Raw genomic sequence first — 17,943 nt, 5'->3', positions numbered from 1 at the left:
GTTAAAATAAGCAACAAATGCTTTGATGGATAATGTATACTTCGTCATTAAATGACAATTTAGTAATTACTTGAAAATCATAGTACAAGCTTATGGGACATTGTTAAATGCGTAACAATTCAGGTTTCGAAGGCGGTCGGAAAGTACTTCTTGTCCTTTTCCACAATCGACTCCAGCAGGTCGTCAATGTCCGTGGAGGGGTAGCGCTCCACCCAGGACTGGATGTAGCCCTCGTGAGTTGGCTCGTAAGTTTTCAGGTGCACCTTCTGGTCCTTGCCCACCTCAGTGTTGGCCTGCACGAGGATCATGCGCGGCTTCTTGTGCGCCAAACAAATGTCCCGCCACTTGGCCCACGGATGCGACCCGCTCTCGTTCACCTCCGAGTAGTGTTCGTACATCTTGTTGGCCGCCTGGATGTCCGCCGTTGACTTGTAGACTTGGAGTTTTGTAAGGAAGTCCCCTAGAGCCTTCTTTCCCACGGTCTCGATCTTACTGCGATCCACTGTCAGCAGAAGATTTTTTCCGCCCTCGGTTTCCTCAATCTTCACCAGTCCGTCGCCAGCTTCCAGGAGCACCTTCATGATGACGAACCGGGCGCGAGAGTGGGCCTGCAGCCACAGTTTTGACTTGGGGTTGTACATCTCCAGGGCCACGCCCATGCCGTTCCAAATAAGACTCAGCCAGTTAACGTAAATGATGTTGTCCTGCTCCGCCTTATCCTTGAAACCGAAGATCTCCAGAATGTCCCGCTGCAGGGAGAGATATAGTCCCACGGCTTCAGCACGACACTCCTCATACGAAGATCCAATTGCCCCAAACTTCGTGTCGTATGTTTCTCCCGGCTTGTACCACGTCGAGATGCCTTCGCCAGTGATCAAGTTCTCGGTGTTCTCCTTGTCAAAGTTGTAGACTCCCTTCTCGTCGATCCGGAACAGTTTGCCGCTGCCGTGACCCAGGAGTTCGTGGAGACCTACTTGAACCTCGAAGGCCTTCACCTTGTACTCCTTCATCAAGGTCTGGTCTTCTTCGGTCAGGAAGGGAATGGGGTCCTTGCGGTTGATGTTGGCCAGCACATTGCCCAGTGAGACGTTCTTAAAGCCCTCGTCCTGGCGGATTTCGTCGTCTGTATGAAAAATATTCATTTAGTAAAATATTCCGATAGAGGGAGATCCATCTTACAGTTGGGAATATTGATGCCGGCGGGCACTCCGCTGCCGGCGAAGGTAAGCACATCGAGGGAGGTAAAGTCCGGCTTCAGGTAGGAGTCCTTCTCGTACGGCTTCGTCCAGGGTAGGTACTCCACCAGTTTCTCGGCGCGATTCACAAGCTCGGAGAACTTAGCTGAGCTCTCCTTGTTCACCATGGCCACAAAGCCTTCAAACTCGGCGCGACCTCCAGCCGGATCCCTGTAGGTTTCGATGAAGCCAATGTAGGTCTCAATAACGGGTCCCTTGTCCTTGATCCACCAGCGGGATCCGTCCTTGTGCTCGGCAAGCGAGCCCTGCTCAAAGGACCGAACGTAGTGCTCGATCATCTTGGACTCATTTTCGTTGGCCGCGTACTTCTGGGCCTCCAAAAGGTGCATGTTGACGCGCTGCAGGAGCTTTCGGTAGTCACCACGGGTTACGCGGAACTTGTTGCCGTTGAACTCCTCCAGAGGCAGTGTGATCCCGTCCTGCGGGGACTCCGCCACCGACCCCAACTTGACATCGTAGATGGTTTGACCATTTTCCAGCACCTTGAACGTGCGGCACATGTAGGGTTCGATGCGCTTGGAGGTTAGCCACTTGTTGACAATCTCAGAATCCTCCTTGGTGCAGTTATCTGACCAGTATGTGGTTATTCCATCGGGAGCGAATCCCAGTATTTCGTTTCGCGACTCCAATGCATACACCAAATCCTTGACTTTCTCGAAGATCTTGCCCACGCGTGGCTCGGTGGCGTAGGCAGCGGAGGAGCGTACAATAGCTTCGAACTTCGCCTCGGGCAGATTGGGCACGATCTTGCTATCGCCCATTCCCTTGTAGTTGCCCGCGTTGGCGAACACGCCGCACGCATAGACCAGGAAGCCCGTATACTCATCGACGCTGACTCCTGCTTCAAGAGCCTTAACCCTGAGCTCCGCCGGCTTCTCTGCCACAAAGATGCGGTGCAGCAGGGAGAATACAAGTGGCGCCTCAGGGCTTGACTGGATGACAGCGATGAGGCCTCCGTCCCAGGAAGCCTTGCTGAAGTGGTGGGCATAGAGCTTCTCCTTCTCGGTCAGGTTCTCGAAGGCGCTCTTGCAGTCCAGATCGGCGATGGGCTGCGTGTTGGGCAGGACGAAGTGGGCGGTCTTACTAGCCATGTCAGCGGGCTGGGGTATATTCGCGCTGCAACTGCAATGACAGAGGATTGGCGGGGGTTAGCCAAGGCTATCTGGATAACAGAGATAACGCCTGCCAAATACCTGTAGCGGATGGACAGTGGTCTAAGTCGGAGGGAGCTACAAACGCCGGACGAGTCTCTGAAGAATCGCGGAGTGCTCGGCCCAGAGAGAGTGAGAGTTCTCCCGGAATAAACTCTGTTACAGCGGACTTGGCAGAGCCTGCTGTTCAGATGCTGCCGGCACCTCTGTACGGATTTAAGCCAAAACATGACTGAGGCAATTTCGAAATGGGCCAACTTTTCTGTGAGAGATTACATTACTCGTCGCCCAAACTGGAAAATGTAAAATGCTACGCTTTATAACAATTTTGGAAGAAAAACCAAAAGGCTGGCTGAGGGCAGTAAACGTAATAGAAAACTGATGACGGATGCACTTTCTTCTATGGGCTGTCCCACAAACCAGCAGATGTGGCAGTAAGCGGGCGTAAACCAACAAAAATATGTAGTTTAAATCAGAGCCGGCTAAAATGGACACCGCATGGATGACAAGGCAGGAAGCCCCTGCTCACACGGAGCAAGGTTGATGGATGCTGAACAACAACGTGCTGGTTAGTCTATCGCAAAACAAAACACTTCGTCGACTAGCTTTTGGGGTCCGAAACACCTACCAGGTCGAGCTCCGTCCTTACGTACCTCGGAAAAGAAGAACTGAAGAAATAAAAGGATTCCGCCGACAGATTTTTGCAAGTTGTACAGGTGCAGGGAGTGTGACCAGTCCAGGATGTGACCAGTCACGGATTCCGAGCCCATGGCGATGATAACGATAGTTTAGTTTTAGTTTATCGATGGTAAACGATAGCCCGCCGAATTCAAACGGTAAAATATACTTTGGACTTGCGCTCTAAACTTAATTTGTTATACCGCTTTCAGGGTATAGCTGAAGTCATAAACTGGCAATTCAGTGAAGGAGTCATTTTCGAGCCTATAAATCATATATATTATTGATCAGCACTACAAGCCAAGTCTTTCCAGCCATGTCTGGCGGAAAAAAAATTTTACAATTTTTCCAAAATTTTATAAGAGGTTACATCGTGAAAATTGTGAAAAAATTAAAATTTTTTCAAATTTAAATTCGGTATGCAGATTTTTTAAGCTAATAAAAACTAACATACCACGGTCTTCCGAATTAAAATTAAGGCTTTTTTGAGTTACATTTTCCAACCTCCTCAAATAAACTTACAGAAAATATCAGAGCTGAGATTTGTCAGTTTATAAACTGAAAAGCTTATTTCTGAAATTCAGTTTGCAACTTATTCTGTTAGCATTATTGAAAGTCTCCATCACAAAAAACTTTATGGTCTAACAAACATATATGTATTTATTTAATTCAATAAGTGCTGCATACGTATAAGTATTGGAATATAACTGAAATATCATTGTGGCAAGATCTCCAGAACGCAGAATAATAAGAAAACCTAATTTGAAACAAATAAACAAAAGATAATAAACTCGCTCCAAAACAAACTTTAAAGTTAATGAAAGGGAAGAAAAGGAAAAATTAGAAAAACAATTCAATAATTCAATAAAACGTAAAAGACAAACAAAAATTGATAAACCCTGTTCAGAAATAATTTGGAAAAATAACTATAATCTAAAGAAAAGAATAATATGCGTAGAAATCCTCGCTTTTCGCCTTCTCTTCTTTTAAATACTAGGTTTCCATTTGCATTTGGGCTCAAAACTTGCGGGCAAAGGCCTGTTCCTTGAAGCGAAGCGCCGACTGCATAGCTGGGTTTTGGGCTTTCTGCTTGACTCGCTTCTTTGAGTGCCCAGGGGAAGCTGGCCTCTCTTGGAATCCTTGGTTTCTCGGAGTAGCCGGCGTATCGCGAAAGTATTTCTGCTTCGGTGTTGCCGGCTCCACACGCATTATGCCGGAGCTGGTTTTAATTAGCTCAATAATTGGTGCTCTCGGCGGAGAATCGATCCTGGATACTGTCACAAAGCCGGCATTCGTGCGGAAACGATTGCCTCGCACGACATGGTTTTCCTCATCGGAACTCTTTAAAGGGGACTCTGCCAACTTCTGCTTTTTGGTTTTCTTCAGCTTTTTGCTGTCCTTCTTGGCCTCTATGGGCGGCTGCGGCGATAGTTTACGTGCCAGAGAACGTGGCTGCGGAGGAGCAAGGAATTAGTCTAATTCCTTTAAGGATCTTGGCCAAACTCACCTCTTTGCCGGCGATTTTGGCCGGCGCCAGGAGGTTAACAGCATGCCCCACAGCCTGGCGAGCTGCCTGCAGGCGCTTCAAATCCTTCTTAGGGGGAGGAGGGGTTGGCTTAGCATCGTGTTTCCCCGCCTGCACTGTGGATATGGCCAGTGAAGGCTTAGAAGTTGGTTTTCCCGTCTGGAGTGGCAAAACTGACATCACTTGATCGGATTTGCCAGCCGCAGACGCAGCTGGTCGCTTTTGCTTCTTTTGCTTCTTTCCTGCGGCAACGTCCTTGAAAAAATGATTTAGATATAACACCAATTCATCTTAGTTTACACTTGTTCATTAACTCACCTCTTGTTTCTTCCTCCTTAAGGCTTCATTGGCCTTCTGGAGGACGCTGTTGCAGTATTCTAGGTAATATTCAGCAGTCCTGGGCTCACTGGAGGGCTCAAGCTTTCCTTTGGTTGCCGATGCTTTAATAGAAGGAATAGTCTTAACACCAGCTGCCTCCGCCTCCCATATCGGATTGGGTTGTTCCTTGGACCGTGAATTATCCAACGAAGTTTCCTTTGCTGGTGATTTTTTCAAAGAAACATTTTCCATCTTGTCATCAGGGATTGCTTCTGGAATGGTTTCAGTCTGCATCGGCTCTTCTGCGTTGTCTGATTCCTGGAAAACATCTTGTTCAGATGTCTCGATCTCAGCAGAATGTTCCACGGGAGCCGCCTCAACTTTGGGATCATCGTCATCCTCCAAGGACTCTGAGGAATCCCCTCTTGAGCTTTTCAGGCGCTTTCGCTCATGATGAATTCCGCTCATTTCTTCTAGATCTTCGGCAGCGCCTGAAAAGCTCTTTGAGAGGCGTTTGCGCTTGTTTATGATCCGCTTGTGTTCGGCCATCATATTCACAAAGGATTGTGAGGGACTGCCAACCAGAGCACAGGTACTGCGGCGCTTCAGCTTGGGCTCTTTGGCTGCCACTTCATGACCGGGCATGATCAAGGACTGGCGACGAGACTTCTGGAGAGGATTGAACATGGTCTCAAGGTGACGCAGATCACTGGAAGCTAACTCTGCAAGCAGAGCTTCCTCATCCGCAGATTTCGATGATTTTTGTGTCTGAAAGGAGGTGGACTTTTCCACAGTCTCCTCCTCTGCTGCCCTCTCATTTTTAGTTTCAGGTGCAGCTTCATGTTCTTCGCCCTCGCCTTCGTCTTTGTCGTCAACGGGGCCCTCCTTGTCGTCCTCGGAGTCCATGATCTCAACTACACTCCTATTTCCCTTATTTGCCTGGTCCTCATCCTCCTCCTGTTCCTCTTCCTCTTGATCAGTGGAATCCAGCTCCAATACGCTAGCGTCCAGGCGCGTGGCTGTCTTGTTGAACCTCTCCGACTTGTTTAGTTCGTTAAGTGCCACGATTCGCGAGTTCTCCAGTTCGGTTTCAGAGTGGGAAGTCTTCTCCGTGCTGGCGTTCAACATTTGGGCAGCTTCGCTCAGTTTGCTGGCATCGGACGAGAAGTTGCTCTGGTCCTTGGACTTGGCCAATTGGCTCATGTTCTGGTCCTTGCCCTGGTTTTCATCGTCACTAGACTCCGCCACTAAAATTCGACGACGTTTCTTTTTGTCCCTCGATTCGAAATGTTCCGCCTCATCCTCCTCGTTGGTGGAGTAGCACAGTGGGTCCAAATCCTCCTCCACATCGTCGTCCGGAACGATAAAGGAATCACTCGATTCATGTATATCACCAACAGAATCGTCTTCGGTGTCCTGGCTTCCCACTGATTCCCCGTCGCTGTGAATTTCATTTTCCTCAATCTCTCGACGATCCGTAGAGTCCATGGAGTCTCCTGACACGTAATGAGCAGGCGCCTCCTCCGCTTCGTTATCAACGAACTCGCAGTCATCGCCCTCCTCCTCTTCGCCACCACTTTCTTCCGGCTCCTCATCGCTATTCAGGAGAGCGAGGATTGCGGTCATAGACTTCTTTGGCGACATGTTTGCTGGCCTCACCAGTGAGGATTCCTTCTCTTTCTCCAGCTCATCGAAAGGCTTGATTGCGTCTATTTGAAGCGGCGGTGGCTGCAGCTTTGGCTTGCCATGAGCCAACTGTGACTCTTGGCTCTTGAGCAAGGGCGTGGAGCTATTTCGCCTCGGTTCCAGGTCAGTCTTTAATGGCTGCGGGGTAAAGCTTATAATAGATGGGGCTTTCTCGCGGCCCGGGGTCTTGGGAAATCGTTTCTTTTCAACGTCGGCCTCCTCTGTGTCGCTGTTAAAGCCCACGACTTTCTTGTTGATGCCAGTAAAAGGATCCAGATATGTTGAAGTAATGACCGAATTCTCCCTATCTAGAACATCTATTTCCTCATCTACATCAATAGGGGTCTCCAGAGGCTTAGTTTCCTCCGCAATGAGTTCTTCGGGAGTTTCAATAGGGGCCTCTTTGCGTTTCGGACTCTCCTGACGCATGATTGCCTCTTCTGGCTCAGGAATATCTGGCTTCGGCATAACCTGCTGCTCAACTTTGGAACCCTGGTCCAGTTCAATAGTTACCTCTTTGAGTTTTGGGCTCTCCTGACGCGTGATTTCCTCTTTTGGCTTCGGCATAACCCTCTGATCAACTATGGAACCCTGTTCCAGTTTTTGACTCTCCTGAAGCATGATTTTCGCTTCCGGCTCAGCAATATCTGGCTTCGGCATAACCTGCTGCTCACCTTTGGAACGCTGTTCCATCTCAGACACTCGGTCATCTTTTTGCGGCTCATCTTCTGGCAGCGATTCTTCTGCATCTAAGAACTCTTGCTCTTCCAGGGAATCATTATTTTTAGGAGCCCGGACCGGCAAATGTGCTGGTACTGGTTGCATTTCCATTTTGTTATCTGATGCATCAAAGAATTCAAAAACTGTTTTTGGGTCGGTTGAGGGAATGGACGCCTGGCTTTCGTTGTTAATGCTCGGCAGGGCCTGGGATTTTTCAGAATCCAGAATCGGTACGGACTCTGTGGGATCATCATTTGTTCCTTCGACCACCAACGAGTTCATAGGGGATGATCTTGCCTTTTGTTTGATTTCCTCGGCCAAAACCATGTCACTTCTGCCATGTTCAGTCAATTTTAGCTTCTCAAGCCTCACAGACACCTTAGGTGTGTATGGTTTAATCGAATCTGCCGCCATTACTTCCTGAACCAACACTTGTGGCTTGTCCACACTCTCCAGCTTCCGCTTTGGATTATCTTCTGGGAAAGCGATCAGATCGGGTTGCGACGAGGGTCGGGTAACGCTGGGCGGTGTCTGCGACATGGAGCGTGTCACTCTCTTCTCGCCAGCGGGCGGGGGCGTGTTCGTTCGCGAGCTCGGCTTCTCCGCCTGCTTTACTTCAACTTCCTCCTCCTCTTTGAGCGTCAATTGTTGGCGCACTGATTTGGTTTTGGCCGGAGTGCGAGCAGTCCTCTTCACGGAGGAGGGTGTGGTGGGCTCTGGGGTCTCGCCACGGGCCAGAGAGGCGCGTGTGGGCCGAGTAGGAGTCCTAACGTCCAATGTGACAGAGTTCAGACGCGTGCGGCGAGTGGGGCGCGGTGAAGCTGTGCCTAGTAAACGAGTAAATGGGATTAGGAGCTGCTGCATTTTCTTCTTTAGGGATTTCACCAAAACTCACCCCGATCCGAGGCAGTGTCCAGCTGCGGCGTTCCAGGCCGACTGTCTGTGTCCAGCAGGGACATCCGGCGCGTGCGAGCCCGTGTCACTACAGAAAAACGAGCAATTAAGCAGAGGAAGAAGCGGAGCACGCAGGCAAATGGCCGGCATCGGCGTACTTATGTACATATTATGTACATATGTATTTTGTAGATCCCGTTACTTGAATCTCGGCGTTTGCCGTAGACCCCACCTCCCACACACACATAGCTGTATATAACAAAGTCACTTACATCGTTAGCTGGATGCAAATGCCAGGGAAATTAAGTTAAATGTCTTAAATTTGGGCACTACATATGTATGTAAATATGTACGCATGTACATAGATCCCGTTGCTTTTTACGGTCGAGCCTAGGATTCACGCTTGATCCACATATAACCACTCACCACGCTGTCCCTGAACCTCCGTGTTCTCCGAATTCTCCTCCATTTGGCTCCGCTTTGACGTGCTCAGAATACAATCAGCTAATTTAAATTGTGGAAACTTCTCGTCCTGCAAGGAAATGAGTTGAACCGAGAATCAAAGGCGGAGGCAGTGAAATCGACATGTGCCCAACTGCATGTTTTCCAGCACTGGTCCGCTGTTGCGCTTTTTCTTGGCGGCACCACGGCGACCGTTAAAGTTCAAATGTTGGTCTCCTTTGTACAGAACTCTAAGCAAATAGGGATTAATCAATGGTATTCTGGACAACATGTTCATTTCGCCCGCTCGTCCCCTGCATTTCGATGGATTTATTATAATTCTCAGTAAATAATTATATTGATTATGGCGCTTTTCAACACTGGCCCTTTTATCTGCGTACAATGGGCCGTTACCTTCAAACCGGATTTAGCGCCGATTTCTAAAGTGAACCAAACAATAGCTTCCATTTATGGCACAAAAAAGTGGCAAATTAATCTAATTTATAATGCATTTCGAAATAATTTAAAAACAAAAGTAAATAGAGCGATTTTTATTTCAAATCATATTTTGTTTGGCGAGCTCCGGATTAAATTGGCTATTGTATTTCTGTACGATTCTAGGCGTTGGAGCTGGTGTAGATGCTGCACTGGGTGCCGCCGCCGCTTCTTTGGGAGCGAAAAGAGCCTCAGAGCGCTGGCGCTCGGCTGCCTCTCTTCGCAGTCGCTCCTTCCTCAACATCTCCAGCTTCTCGCGTTTGCAGCGCTCTGCTTCCTTAGTTTCCTCGGCCTCCGATACGCGACTTAAGCTGTTTTGTTTTTTGTCCTTCCTCTCGGTCGACTTAGGTTGCTTCCTTTTCTTCTGCTTATTGACCTTATGGGAGGAGGCCGAGGTGGGTGTGGGTGGTGGTGGCTGAGGAGAGGGAGTCCTTTCACGTTTTCTTTTGTTCGTCCTTCTTGGTTCTTTTTTTGTGGGCGGAAGAAGAGCATTGATCAAGGTGAGGGGATCGTGAGCCAACTTCTGCTTCAGATGGCTCTCAGCGGCACTGGTATTACCCACGTCTGTCCTCTTGGGAGCCACCTCATACCAGCTGCGCACTTTCAGAGCCTCATTGGTATCCTGGCCTAGATAGGTGAGGTAGCCGACCTGCTTCTCGTACTTCTCCTGCTCCTCCTTCTGCTCCTTCTCCAAATCCTTGTTGGTCGTCTTTACGTGGCTCCTGTAATCCGCAAAGAGGTCCACTCCCGTGGTTTGTCCAGCGTTGGCATCGTGATTCTGGGGGGCGGAAGCCTGCGCGGCCGAGACCTTTTCCGGGAGCCCCGACTGGCGGCGCAGAAAGTTTATGCGGGCCTCGCTTTCCTGTACAGAAGATATGGTGATAGACAATGGAAGATACACACATTTTTTGTTGTTCTTACAGCAAATTCCAACTTGTCCTGTCGTATCTTCTCCTCGGCTGCGGCTGCTGCCTGATCCCGGCGCACGCGGGCAATGTTATCCTTGGTACGCACATGCCAGCTACAAGAGGAGCGAAGTCAGAACAACTTCAGTTACTTAAAATTAATCCACTCACCGTTTTTTTGGTAAAATATTCATTTTTCCAATAAAAGCCAATAGGGATGTGCAAAAATAAATATATATATCGACTTATCGATATTAAAATGCCTTTTTTAACTATCGCATTCTCTGTATTATTTAAACTATTTGGGATTTTTTAGGGGAAAGGCCAATTTTTTATCTGACAACACTGATACACAATACACAATGTTTTTAACGAGGGGAGGAAATTTTTGCTGTTTTTGTGCAATTTAAAGAAGCGGAGGCCAAACATTTGTTGACTCGCGGACTCTGTATCTGTAGCCCCTCCGTTTCCACTGGTTGAAGTCAAACAGTCCCGCATAAGGAGCTGGCGCCCAGGCAAACACATTCACAAACACATCCGCAGAAATAGCTCCCCAGCGACAGCTTGCAACTGTTTTGGAGTAGCCAAAATAAAACGCAGCAGCAGTGCAGCCGATCCGCTTTGAGGTAACTCTTAGAGGCTATTAAAAACCCGCCTGTGTGAATATGTCTAACAAGAGCGTTTGTTGTGCTTTTCTCGTTTCTCGATCAAAGGGAGCAGGTCTCATTGTTCTGCCCTGGTGACATCGTTTGCCCGGCAGCGGCAGCTGTGCTAAAAATGGAGTGGACGCGAGAGAAGACGTTGCTGCTGATCAGTGAGTACCGCTCCCGTCGCGGTCTGTGGGACATGACGTGCGACGAGTACCGAAAGAAGGACGTGAAGCAGCGGCTCTTGAACGAAGTCAGCCAGGTTCTCGGCGGGAATATTCCGGTGAACGAGCTAGAAAAGAAGTTCCACACGCTGCGAACGCAGTACCACCGGGAGATCAGTCGCATGAAGCGCAAGGAGCCGTACAACTCCAAGTGGTTCGGTTTCAAAAACCTGGTATTCCTTAGCTCTCCTTACGCCTGTCGGTCCACAAAAGGTCGATTAAAACCCGATCTGCAGGGCGACGAAAGAAAGTTCGTTGTAGGAGAGGTGAACGCGGAGAACCACAGCGAAAGGAGCACTCCGGTGAACAACGGAAACAGCGGGGGCAATAGCAACAGCAACATGAACGAAGAGTATTTGCGAAAGAGTCACGCTAGCAGCCGGGCCCAGGAGCTGGAGAAACTGATTGAAGAGACAACCAAAGACGTCGATGACATCGAGGAGCAGGAGATGGACGATGCGGAATCCAAGCCGAAGCTGGGAAAGGAGCTGAACGTGCGGTACGTTAGCATAGGTGAGCAGGAAGAAGCGGAACCATTGGAAAATCCCCATCACCAGCATCAGCAGTCGCTCATCGACATGCACCACTCGGCCAATGCCATGGAGGCCGTGAGCTTCCAGGCGAGTGAGAGTGGAGAGCTTCACTACCAGTCAACGCCAGCCCAGAGTGGTGCTAACAACTCAATGCACGTTGTACCCACACGCATTATTAAAATCCAAAGGCGCGATACCTCTTGTCACGAGGATGGCTATTTCGACGAGCACACACACCATCAACTGCATCCGCCGACGCCCAAGCGTGTGTACTATGATGCCGGCTCAACGCCCCACATCCTAACCCCTGCATTGGAGAACAGCTCGAATGGAACCAGCAGTAGTGTGCTGGCTGCCTCACCTGGGATAACGATGAGCAATCTGCGATTACCCAAACTCAACACATCCTCATCCCCAAGCCAGCCAGTGCGGTCATTCCCAGTCCACCCTCGCCCACGGTTGTCAGTCTGCCGCCGTCCCGCGATGAGTTTGCCACGTACGGGGAATATGTGGCCAACGAGATGCGGGCTATTGGCAACCGGGAAGTGCTTATCGCTCTCAAGCACAAAATCAACACGGCCATCTTTGAGGCCAACATGGCCGAACTGCAGAAATAGGCAGCTGTGGCACACGATTATTTTAGCTCGGGCTATTAAATACAACTTAAGGTTTAAACATGTACGTCTACCCTTGCGATGTCCTCTTGTCTTTTATTGTGCTCATTCTCATTTAATTGTGTACATTTAACGGAATTGTAACAGTCTAAATACTTAAGCCAAATATACGTTTTAATGGTATTATACACGTGTACATATGTACATGTCAGTCGCCGGCAGCAGGCAGGTCCCCTTCTGTCCTCATTTTATTCGTGTGTTGTTTAAATTAATTTTGGTATTCCGGATCGGCCAAGATGTCGCGTACCATTTGCGATCCGTTCACAAACCTTCCAGTAAAGTTCGACATAAGGCAGCTGATGAGAGAGTTTCAGCCTGAGGTGGATGGGGGACAGGTGGACGAGGACAAGACGCCCCGCGATTTTCTACACCGACCCGATGAGAACTGGGCAGTCCTTCCTAGCTTTAAGTACCAGTTGGAGCACCTAGCACCGTATCTCTCTTGTCGCAGTAACCCCTATATGCGCTGCCGTTACCGGAAATTTCTGGACAATGTCCCAAGCAGCTACGTAACAATTTCTGTATACGGTTCCAATATAAGCAAGTAAGTTTTTTTAAGTGAGTTAAATTTGTTTTGACTTATTTATGATATTTTTCAATAATATAAAAATATGAAAAAATGTTAATTTAAAGAATTCAAATATTTTTGGTCTTCTTGAGGGTTATTATGATTTTAGTCTGTGAGGAGTCAATTGCGACCCCATAAACCATATATATTATTGATCAGCAATAACAGGCGCTTCTTTCTAACCATATCTGGAAGAAAACAATTTTTTCAAATTTTTTTTCTCAAAATGTTATAAGGGGTTACACTGTCAAAATTTTCCAAAAATTAAAAAAAAAATATTTCCAAAAATCTAAAATTCAGTATGCAGACTTATTAATTTACAAAAAAACTAGCATAGAAAAGCTTTCCGAATTCAAATCGATTATTTTTTGGCTTTGTTATGATCTATTCTTGATTTGATCAAGACCCTATGGCAAACTGATGGCAAATTTCGGTTTCCCGAATTTAGTTTCCTTTCTTGTTAAGGCTTTAATTTTCCAAACATTTTTTTTAGCATGCCCAAGCCAAGACGAAAGAGTTTAAATGGACAGTTTTACGGCGTGGACAACAAGTTGGCACCTATTCCCGCCGTCGCAGACCCCCGGTCTCCACCTCATCGCAACTGATTTAATTTCGAACTAAATATCATTAAAAATTTCAAGAATAAATATTAACAAATTTTTTTGAAGCAGAAGAATACGTTTAAATGTGCGCGGTACCTCTGTCAAGTTACCACCCTGCATCAATCCCAGAAAACCTCCCCCATTTCAATTGAAGGGACGAGAATTTCCCGGAAAATGCCATCGGCCACGCTAGCAACGAAAAATCGATAATGTTGAAATTGCGGGCGAAAAATGTTTACAAAATGCGTTAGTAGCTGTGGCATAGCGATAATTTTGGGTTTCCTCACCTGCCTTTGGGTAGAAAATTGCGGTGAGCATTACCTGGTCAAAATTATAGTATGGAACCTCCAAATTCTAAATTCATTTGATTTATTTAGTTGCCTTGCAAAGGACTCTGCGCCACTACGAGGTATTTCACAAGGATGATGTGCTGCACAGAGTGGTCAAACGGGGAGCCAAGCACAGCACGAACCCCTTCAATGTGATCAAGGAGGTCGAGTTCACTACATTGGGAAAGAACTTCCGCCTGATCCTGCATCCGCACAGGGATGTGCTGCATAGTAAATTCCGGGCCTACGCTGTAGATGCGGATGGCAATGAAACCGTGGTGCATATGGGTAAGATTTAGATAGCCATCCCTGATCCTATAGCACTGAAGGTCTCTCCCATAGATCACGACAGTTTCTATACGGGTCGGGTTTTTGGTGAACTGGAGTCCTCAGTGCGGGCTCATATTGAAGACGGCACCATGACCATGTCCATCCACCTACCGGAGGAGACTTATCACATTGAGCCTTCCTGGAGGCACCTGCCAGACGCCAAAAAAGACACCATGGTGGCCTACAAGTCCTCAGACGTGAAGCTGCACAAAACTGATGCCGGAGCCGTCCCGAAAACCTGTGGCTATATAAAGGAGGGTCTCGAATTGGAGGACAAGGAAAGTGGAGACGAATTGGACAATGAGCTGCATTCGCGGGAGAAGCGCCAGTCGGACCAGTATGAATACACACCCACCAAGACTCGATGTCCCCTGCTCTTAGTGGCAGACTATAGGTTCTTCCAAGAAATGGGCGGAGGCAACACGAAAACCACGATTAACTACTTGGTAAGCGTGCCTAAGCAATTCACTTTCACAGTTCCTAATACTCCGGAAATCCCCCAGATTAGTCTCATCGATCGGGTGCACAAGATCTACAACGACACGGTTTGGCAGGACCGCTCTGATCAGGAGGGTTTTAAAGGCATGGGCTTTGTGATCAAGAAGATTGTGGTGCACTCGGAACCCACGAGACTACGAGGAGGCGAGGCCCACTACAATATGATTCGCGAGAAGTGGGATGTGCGCAACCTGCTGGAGGTGAGTCTTGCTACGTGCCGCCACCCATTGGTCGTGTAGCTGCTGATCCTCATTATCTCACTATGATTAACTTTTGTCTTGTGCTCTCTCTCTCTCTCTCACTTTGATTCCGATCCTCCATGGCTCCATTTACCCGTTAGGTCTTCTCCCGGGAGTATAGCCACAAAGACTTTTGTCTAGCCCATCTTTTTACCGATCTCAAGTTTGAAGGCGGCATTTTAGGCTTAGCTTATGTTGGGTCCCCGCGCCGCAACTCCGTTGGCGGCATATGTACTCCAGGTTGCTAACTCCAGAAACTCAATTTTTTCATTTCGCTTTAACTTTTCCCCAATTTTGTTGATTTGTAAAGCTCAACATAAGCCCTAACGGAAACTAACTTTTTTATATAATTTCCCAATCCTAAAGAGTACTTCAAAAATGGCTACACCCTGTACTTAAACTCTGGGCTGAGCAGCTCCCGCAACCATTACGGACAGCGGGTTATTACTCGCGAGGCGGATCTGGTGACAGCTCATGAGTTCGGACACAACTGGGGCTCGGAGCACGATCCCGACATTCCCGAGTGCTCGCCCAGCGCCTCGCAGGGCGGCAGCTTCCTCATGTACACCTATTCCGTTAGCGGTTACGACGTGAATAACAAGGTAAATATTAAAGGTAGACTGATGTCCGAGGACGTTTATAAATGGTTTCTCATTTATCCTAGAAATTCTCACCGTGCTCGCTTCGCTCCATCCGCAAAGTTCTTCAAGCGAAGTCGGGCAGGTGTTTCTCGGAGCCGGAGGAGTCCTTCTGCGGCAACCTGCGCGTTGAGGGCGATGAACAGTGCGATGCCGGGCTGCTTGGCACGGAGGACAACGACTCGTGCTGCGACAAAAACTGCAAGCTGCGCAGAACCCAGGGCGCAATGTGCAGCGACAAGAATTCACCGTGTTGCCAGAATTGCCAGTTCATGGCTTCCGGGATGAAGTGCCGCGACGCGCAGTATGCGACCTGCGAACAGGAGGCCCGTTGTACTGGAGCCCATGCCGAGTGCCCCAAGTCGCCGGCCATGGCTGACGGAACAACCTGTCAGGAACGCGGGCAGTGCCGGATTGGAAAATGCGTGCCATACTGTGAAACCCAGGGCCTGCAGAGCTGCATGTGCGATATAATCGCGGATGCCTGTAAGCGCTGCTGTCGGATGAGCATCAACGAGACGTGCTTCCCTGTTGAGCCACCGGATGTCCTTCCGGATGGCACGCCTTGCATAACTGGATTCTGTAATAAGGTTGGCGCATGGAATAGCCACACTGAAATGTTATTAAAGTTACAATTTCACTTCCAGGGAGTGTGTGAGAAGACCATACAAGACGTCGTTGAGCGCTTCTGGGATATTATAGAGGAGATAAATGTGGCCAAGACTCTACGGTTTTTGAAGGATAATATTGTCAGTAAGTACGACAAATAATTCTCAATTAATTCTTAATTAAACAAACAAAACCTAGCTTCAGGACTTGAAACAAAAGGCAAACAGTATTTTCCTGTAACAAGAATGTAATAAAACCAAATGATCAAAATATACAAATTTTTAAATGCTCTTTTCAGTGGCCGTGGTGCTCGTCACCGCAGTTTTTTGGATTCCCATAAGCTGTGTTATATCTTACTTTGATCGCAAAAAGCTCCGTCACGAAATGAAGCTAATCGAGTGGAGCCAGAAGCTGGACCTCATTCATCCGAGCGACGAGAGGCGTCGTGTCATACACATACGGTAAGCTTAGACAGGTATTAATAGCTTTGCACAAGCACTAACCCATTATACTTTCAGAGTGCCGCGACAGAAAATTTCAGTGGCGCGAGCTTGCAACTAGCGTGGAATAAATCGGCTCGCCTTTGGGTCCTCTTCCATGAGCCTGGTTCTCAAAACATTCACAAATTACACTAAAGAATAAAATTACGTATAGTATAGTCCCAAATGTCAAACCAACTTAGTCCTGCGTAGCATTTTTAGTATCTGCGGCGTTGGTTTTTTTTTTATTCTCTTTTATAATTTTGTTTTCTTACTTGGTAGTTTAGTGTGGTTTTACTTCTTTTTATTGCTCTTCCCGTTTGTCTGAGGGGCGGCCTCTTCATCAAATTCCACTTCGCTCTCCTCATCCTCATCTGAATACTCTTCTCCGTATATTTGGCCGTCGTCAAACTCGCCAAAGTTCATCTCCGCCTGAAATGGTAAAAGTTGCAGCACGAGAAGTACTCGAAAGAACAATGGAACCTACCTTGCCGCATACGTAGACGGGTCCAGTGCCCTGCACCAGCTTAAAAGTCACAGATCCGTTGGGGAATTCAACGTTTGGTCTTAAGCTACGGGTCTCTCCGACCTTCAGAACGGCAATGGGAATCTTTACTGTCTTCTTTTCGCCATCGTCGTTCACGTTTGTCTCTGCCTACGAAAAATATAATTTAATTAATTCATCTCAATTACAAGACTAATTACAATATAAGGTGAAACGACTTAGAATCCGGTGGTCAGGTATTGCTTCTTCCGATATACATACATATATAACAAGATCGATAGAAAGGAGGTTATTTGCATTGATTCATGAAGAATGCAAACTCAGAGAGGCTTAGAAGCGGAAAAACGGACATGGTTAGATCCGGCTGTTTATACTAATCACAAATATATATACTTGATTGGCCGCATATGTCTCCGTTGCAATCTTCTGTCTATAATTACAATACCCTTGCAAAAAGATACCCTTGCATGAAAAACACTTGAAAACAAGACTCACCTGGACAACGTTGAACTCGCCGGTCTTTGCCTCAGAACCGAGAGAGATCTGTTTTATGATGAGCTTGTGGGAATGGACGATATACTCCTCTGGTATATCTGGCACGTCGAACTGTGCGATGGGCTCTTTCTCGCTGAGAGTAACACCTGGAAGGCGGAGAAGCGGGACAAGGGTTGAACTAAAGCTACATATATGTATGTATGTACGATTTTTTGCCGGCCGGAGGAGCACCCCAAAGAAACCTGTGCACCACGCCTGCCGGGCACGGTTGTAGTTGCTCCCCATCGTGTGGCTATCAAGTCTTACCATAAAACGACTCGGACTCCATTTTTAAGCCTTAAACAGCTACGTACAGTCAATTAATTATGGAAATGAAATTTTTTGTACTCTACACGTGCCCGTAAAACAGCGATGCGAAGCGGAGCTGCAAAAATATATCGATGCATCGATAAATCGATTCGTTTTCTTTTGGTGGCGATTCAGTATTTTTTAGCGGGAAATTTG

At 47.7% G+C, this 17,943-nt stretch overlaps 6 protein-coding genes and 1 pseudogene across 7 annotated transcripts; 3 read left to right on the top strand and 4 right to left on the bottom strand.

Moving 5' to 3' along the window:
• Positions 1–30: 30 nt before the first annotated feature.
• LOC108085000 (dipeptidyl peptidase 3) lies at positions 31–3,146 on the bottom strand. Its single transcript, XM_017181428.3, has 4 exons — positions 3,061–3,146; positions 2,450–2,700; positions 1,180–2,378; positions 31–1,123 (listed from the first exon to the last, which is right to left on the bottom strand). The coding sequence occupies exons 2-4, from the start codon at positions 2,635–2,637 to the stop codon at positions 120–122; spliced, it is 2,391 nt and encodes a 796-aa protein (XP_017036917.1). The 5' UTR covers positions 2,638–2,700; positions 3,061–3,146; the 3' UTR covers positions 31–119.
• A 572-nt stretch (positions 3,147–3,718) lies between these two features.
• Positions 3,719–8,852, bottom strand: LOC108085007 (protein slender lobes). Its single transcript, XM_017181440.3, has 5 exons — positions 8,655–8,852; positions 8,230–8,316; positions 4,929–8,161; positions 4,593–4,865; positions 3,719–4,537 (listed from the first exon to the last, which is right to left on the bottom strand). The coding sequence occupies exons 1-5, from the start codon at positions 8,695–8,697 to the stop codon at positions 4,103–4,105; spliced, it is 4,071 nt and encodes a 1,356-aa protein (XP_017036929.1). The 5' UTR covers positions 8,698–8,852; the 3' UTR covers positions 3,719–4,102.
• Positions 8,853–9,191: 339 nt separating this feature from the next.
• LOC138928850 (leukocyte receptor cluster member 1 homolog) lies at positions 9,192–10,382 on the bottom strand. The gene is made up of 3 exons (XM_070287015.1): positions 10,241–10,382; positions 10,086–10,185; positions 9,192–10,026 (listed from the first exon to the last, which is right to left on the bottom strand). The coding sequence occupies exons 1-3, from the start codon at positions 10,261–10,263 to the stop codon at positions 9,226–9,228; spliced, it is 924 nt and encodes a 307-aa protein (XP_070143116.1). The 5' UTR covers positions 10,264–10,382; the 3' UTR covers positions 9,192–9,225.
• A 172-nt stretch (positions 10,383–10,554) lies between these two features.
• LOC138928849 (uncharacterized) lies at positions 10,555–12,270 on the top strand (annotated as a pseudogene).
• Positions 12,271–12,280: 10 nt separating this feature from the next.
• Positions 12,281–13,349, top strand: LOC138928852 (uncharacterized). The gene is made up of 2 exons (XM_070287018.1): positions 12,281–12,691; positions 13,209–13,349. Exons 1-2 carry the CDS (start codon positions 12,384–12,386, stop codon positions 13,318–13,320), a joined length of 420 nt encoding a protein of 139 aa, XP_070143119.1. The 5' UTR covers positions 12,281–12,383; the 3' UTR covers positions 13,321–13,349.
• Positions 13,350–13,486: 137 nt separating this feature from the next.
• LOC138927835 (ADAM 17-like protease) lies at positions 13,487–16,637 on the top strand. Of its 2 annotated transcripts, XM_070287014.1 has the most exons (10): positions 13,487–13,627; positions 13,695–13,934; positions 13,989–14,422; positions 14,480–14,674; positions 14,815–14,953; positions 15,080–15,315; positions 15,378–15,941; positions 15,999–16,104; positions 16,259–16,421; positions 16,479–16,637. In XM_070287014.1, the coding sequence occupies exons 1-10, from the start codon at positions 13,549–13,551 to the stop codon at positions 16,519–16,521; spliced, it is 2,199 nt and encodes a 732-aa protein (XP_070143115.1). In that variant the 5' UTR covers positions 13,487–13,548; the 3' UTR covers positions 16,522–16,637. The 2 variants fall into 2 exon arrangements, with proteins under 2 accessions (XP_070143115.1, XP_017036837.1); XM_017181348.3 differs by lacking the exons at positions 14,815–14,953; positions 15,378–15,941; positions 15,999–16,104; positions 16,259–16,421; positions 16,479–16,637 and having other exon boundaries at positions 15,080–15,246.
• Positions 16,615–17,901, bottom strand: LOC138928851 (nucleoplasmin-like protein). The gene is made up of 4 exons (XM_070287017.1): positions 17,746–17,901; positions 17,440–17,585; positions 16,927–17,094; positions 16,615–16,871 (listed from the first exon to the last, which is right to left on the bottom strand). The coding sequence occupies exons 1-4, from the start codon at positions 17,765–17,767 to the stop codon at positions 16,734–16,736; spliced, it is 474 nt and encodes a 157-aa protein (XP_070143118.1). The 5' UTR covers positions 17,768–17,901; the 3' UTR covers positions 16,615–16,733.
• Between the last annotated feature and the right edge of the window lie 42 nt (positions 17,902–17,943).

This window comes from Drosophila kikkawai, chromosome 3R, assembly GCF_030179895.1.
Source record: "Drosophila kikkawai strain 14028-0561.14 chromosome 3R, DkikHiC1v2, whole genome shotgun sequence".
Lineage (NCBI taxonomy): Eukaryota > Metazoa > Arthropoda > Insecta > Diptera > Drosophilidae > Drosophila > Drosophila kikkawai.
This window is presented reverse-complemented; position numbering and strand designations above follow the sequence as displayed.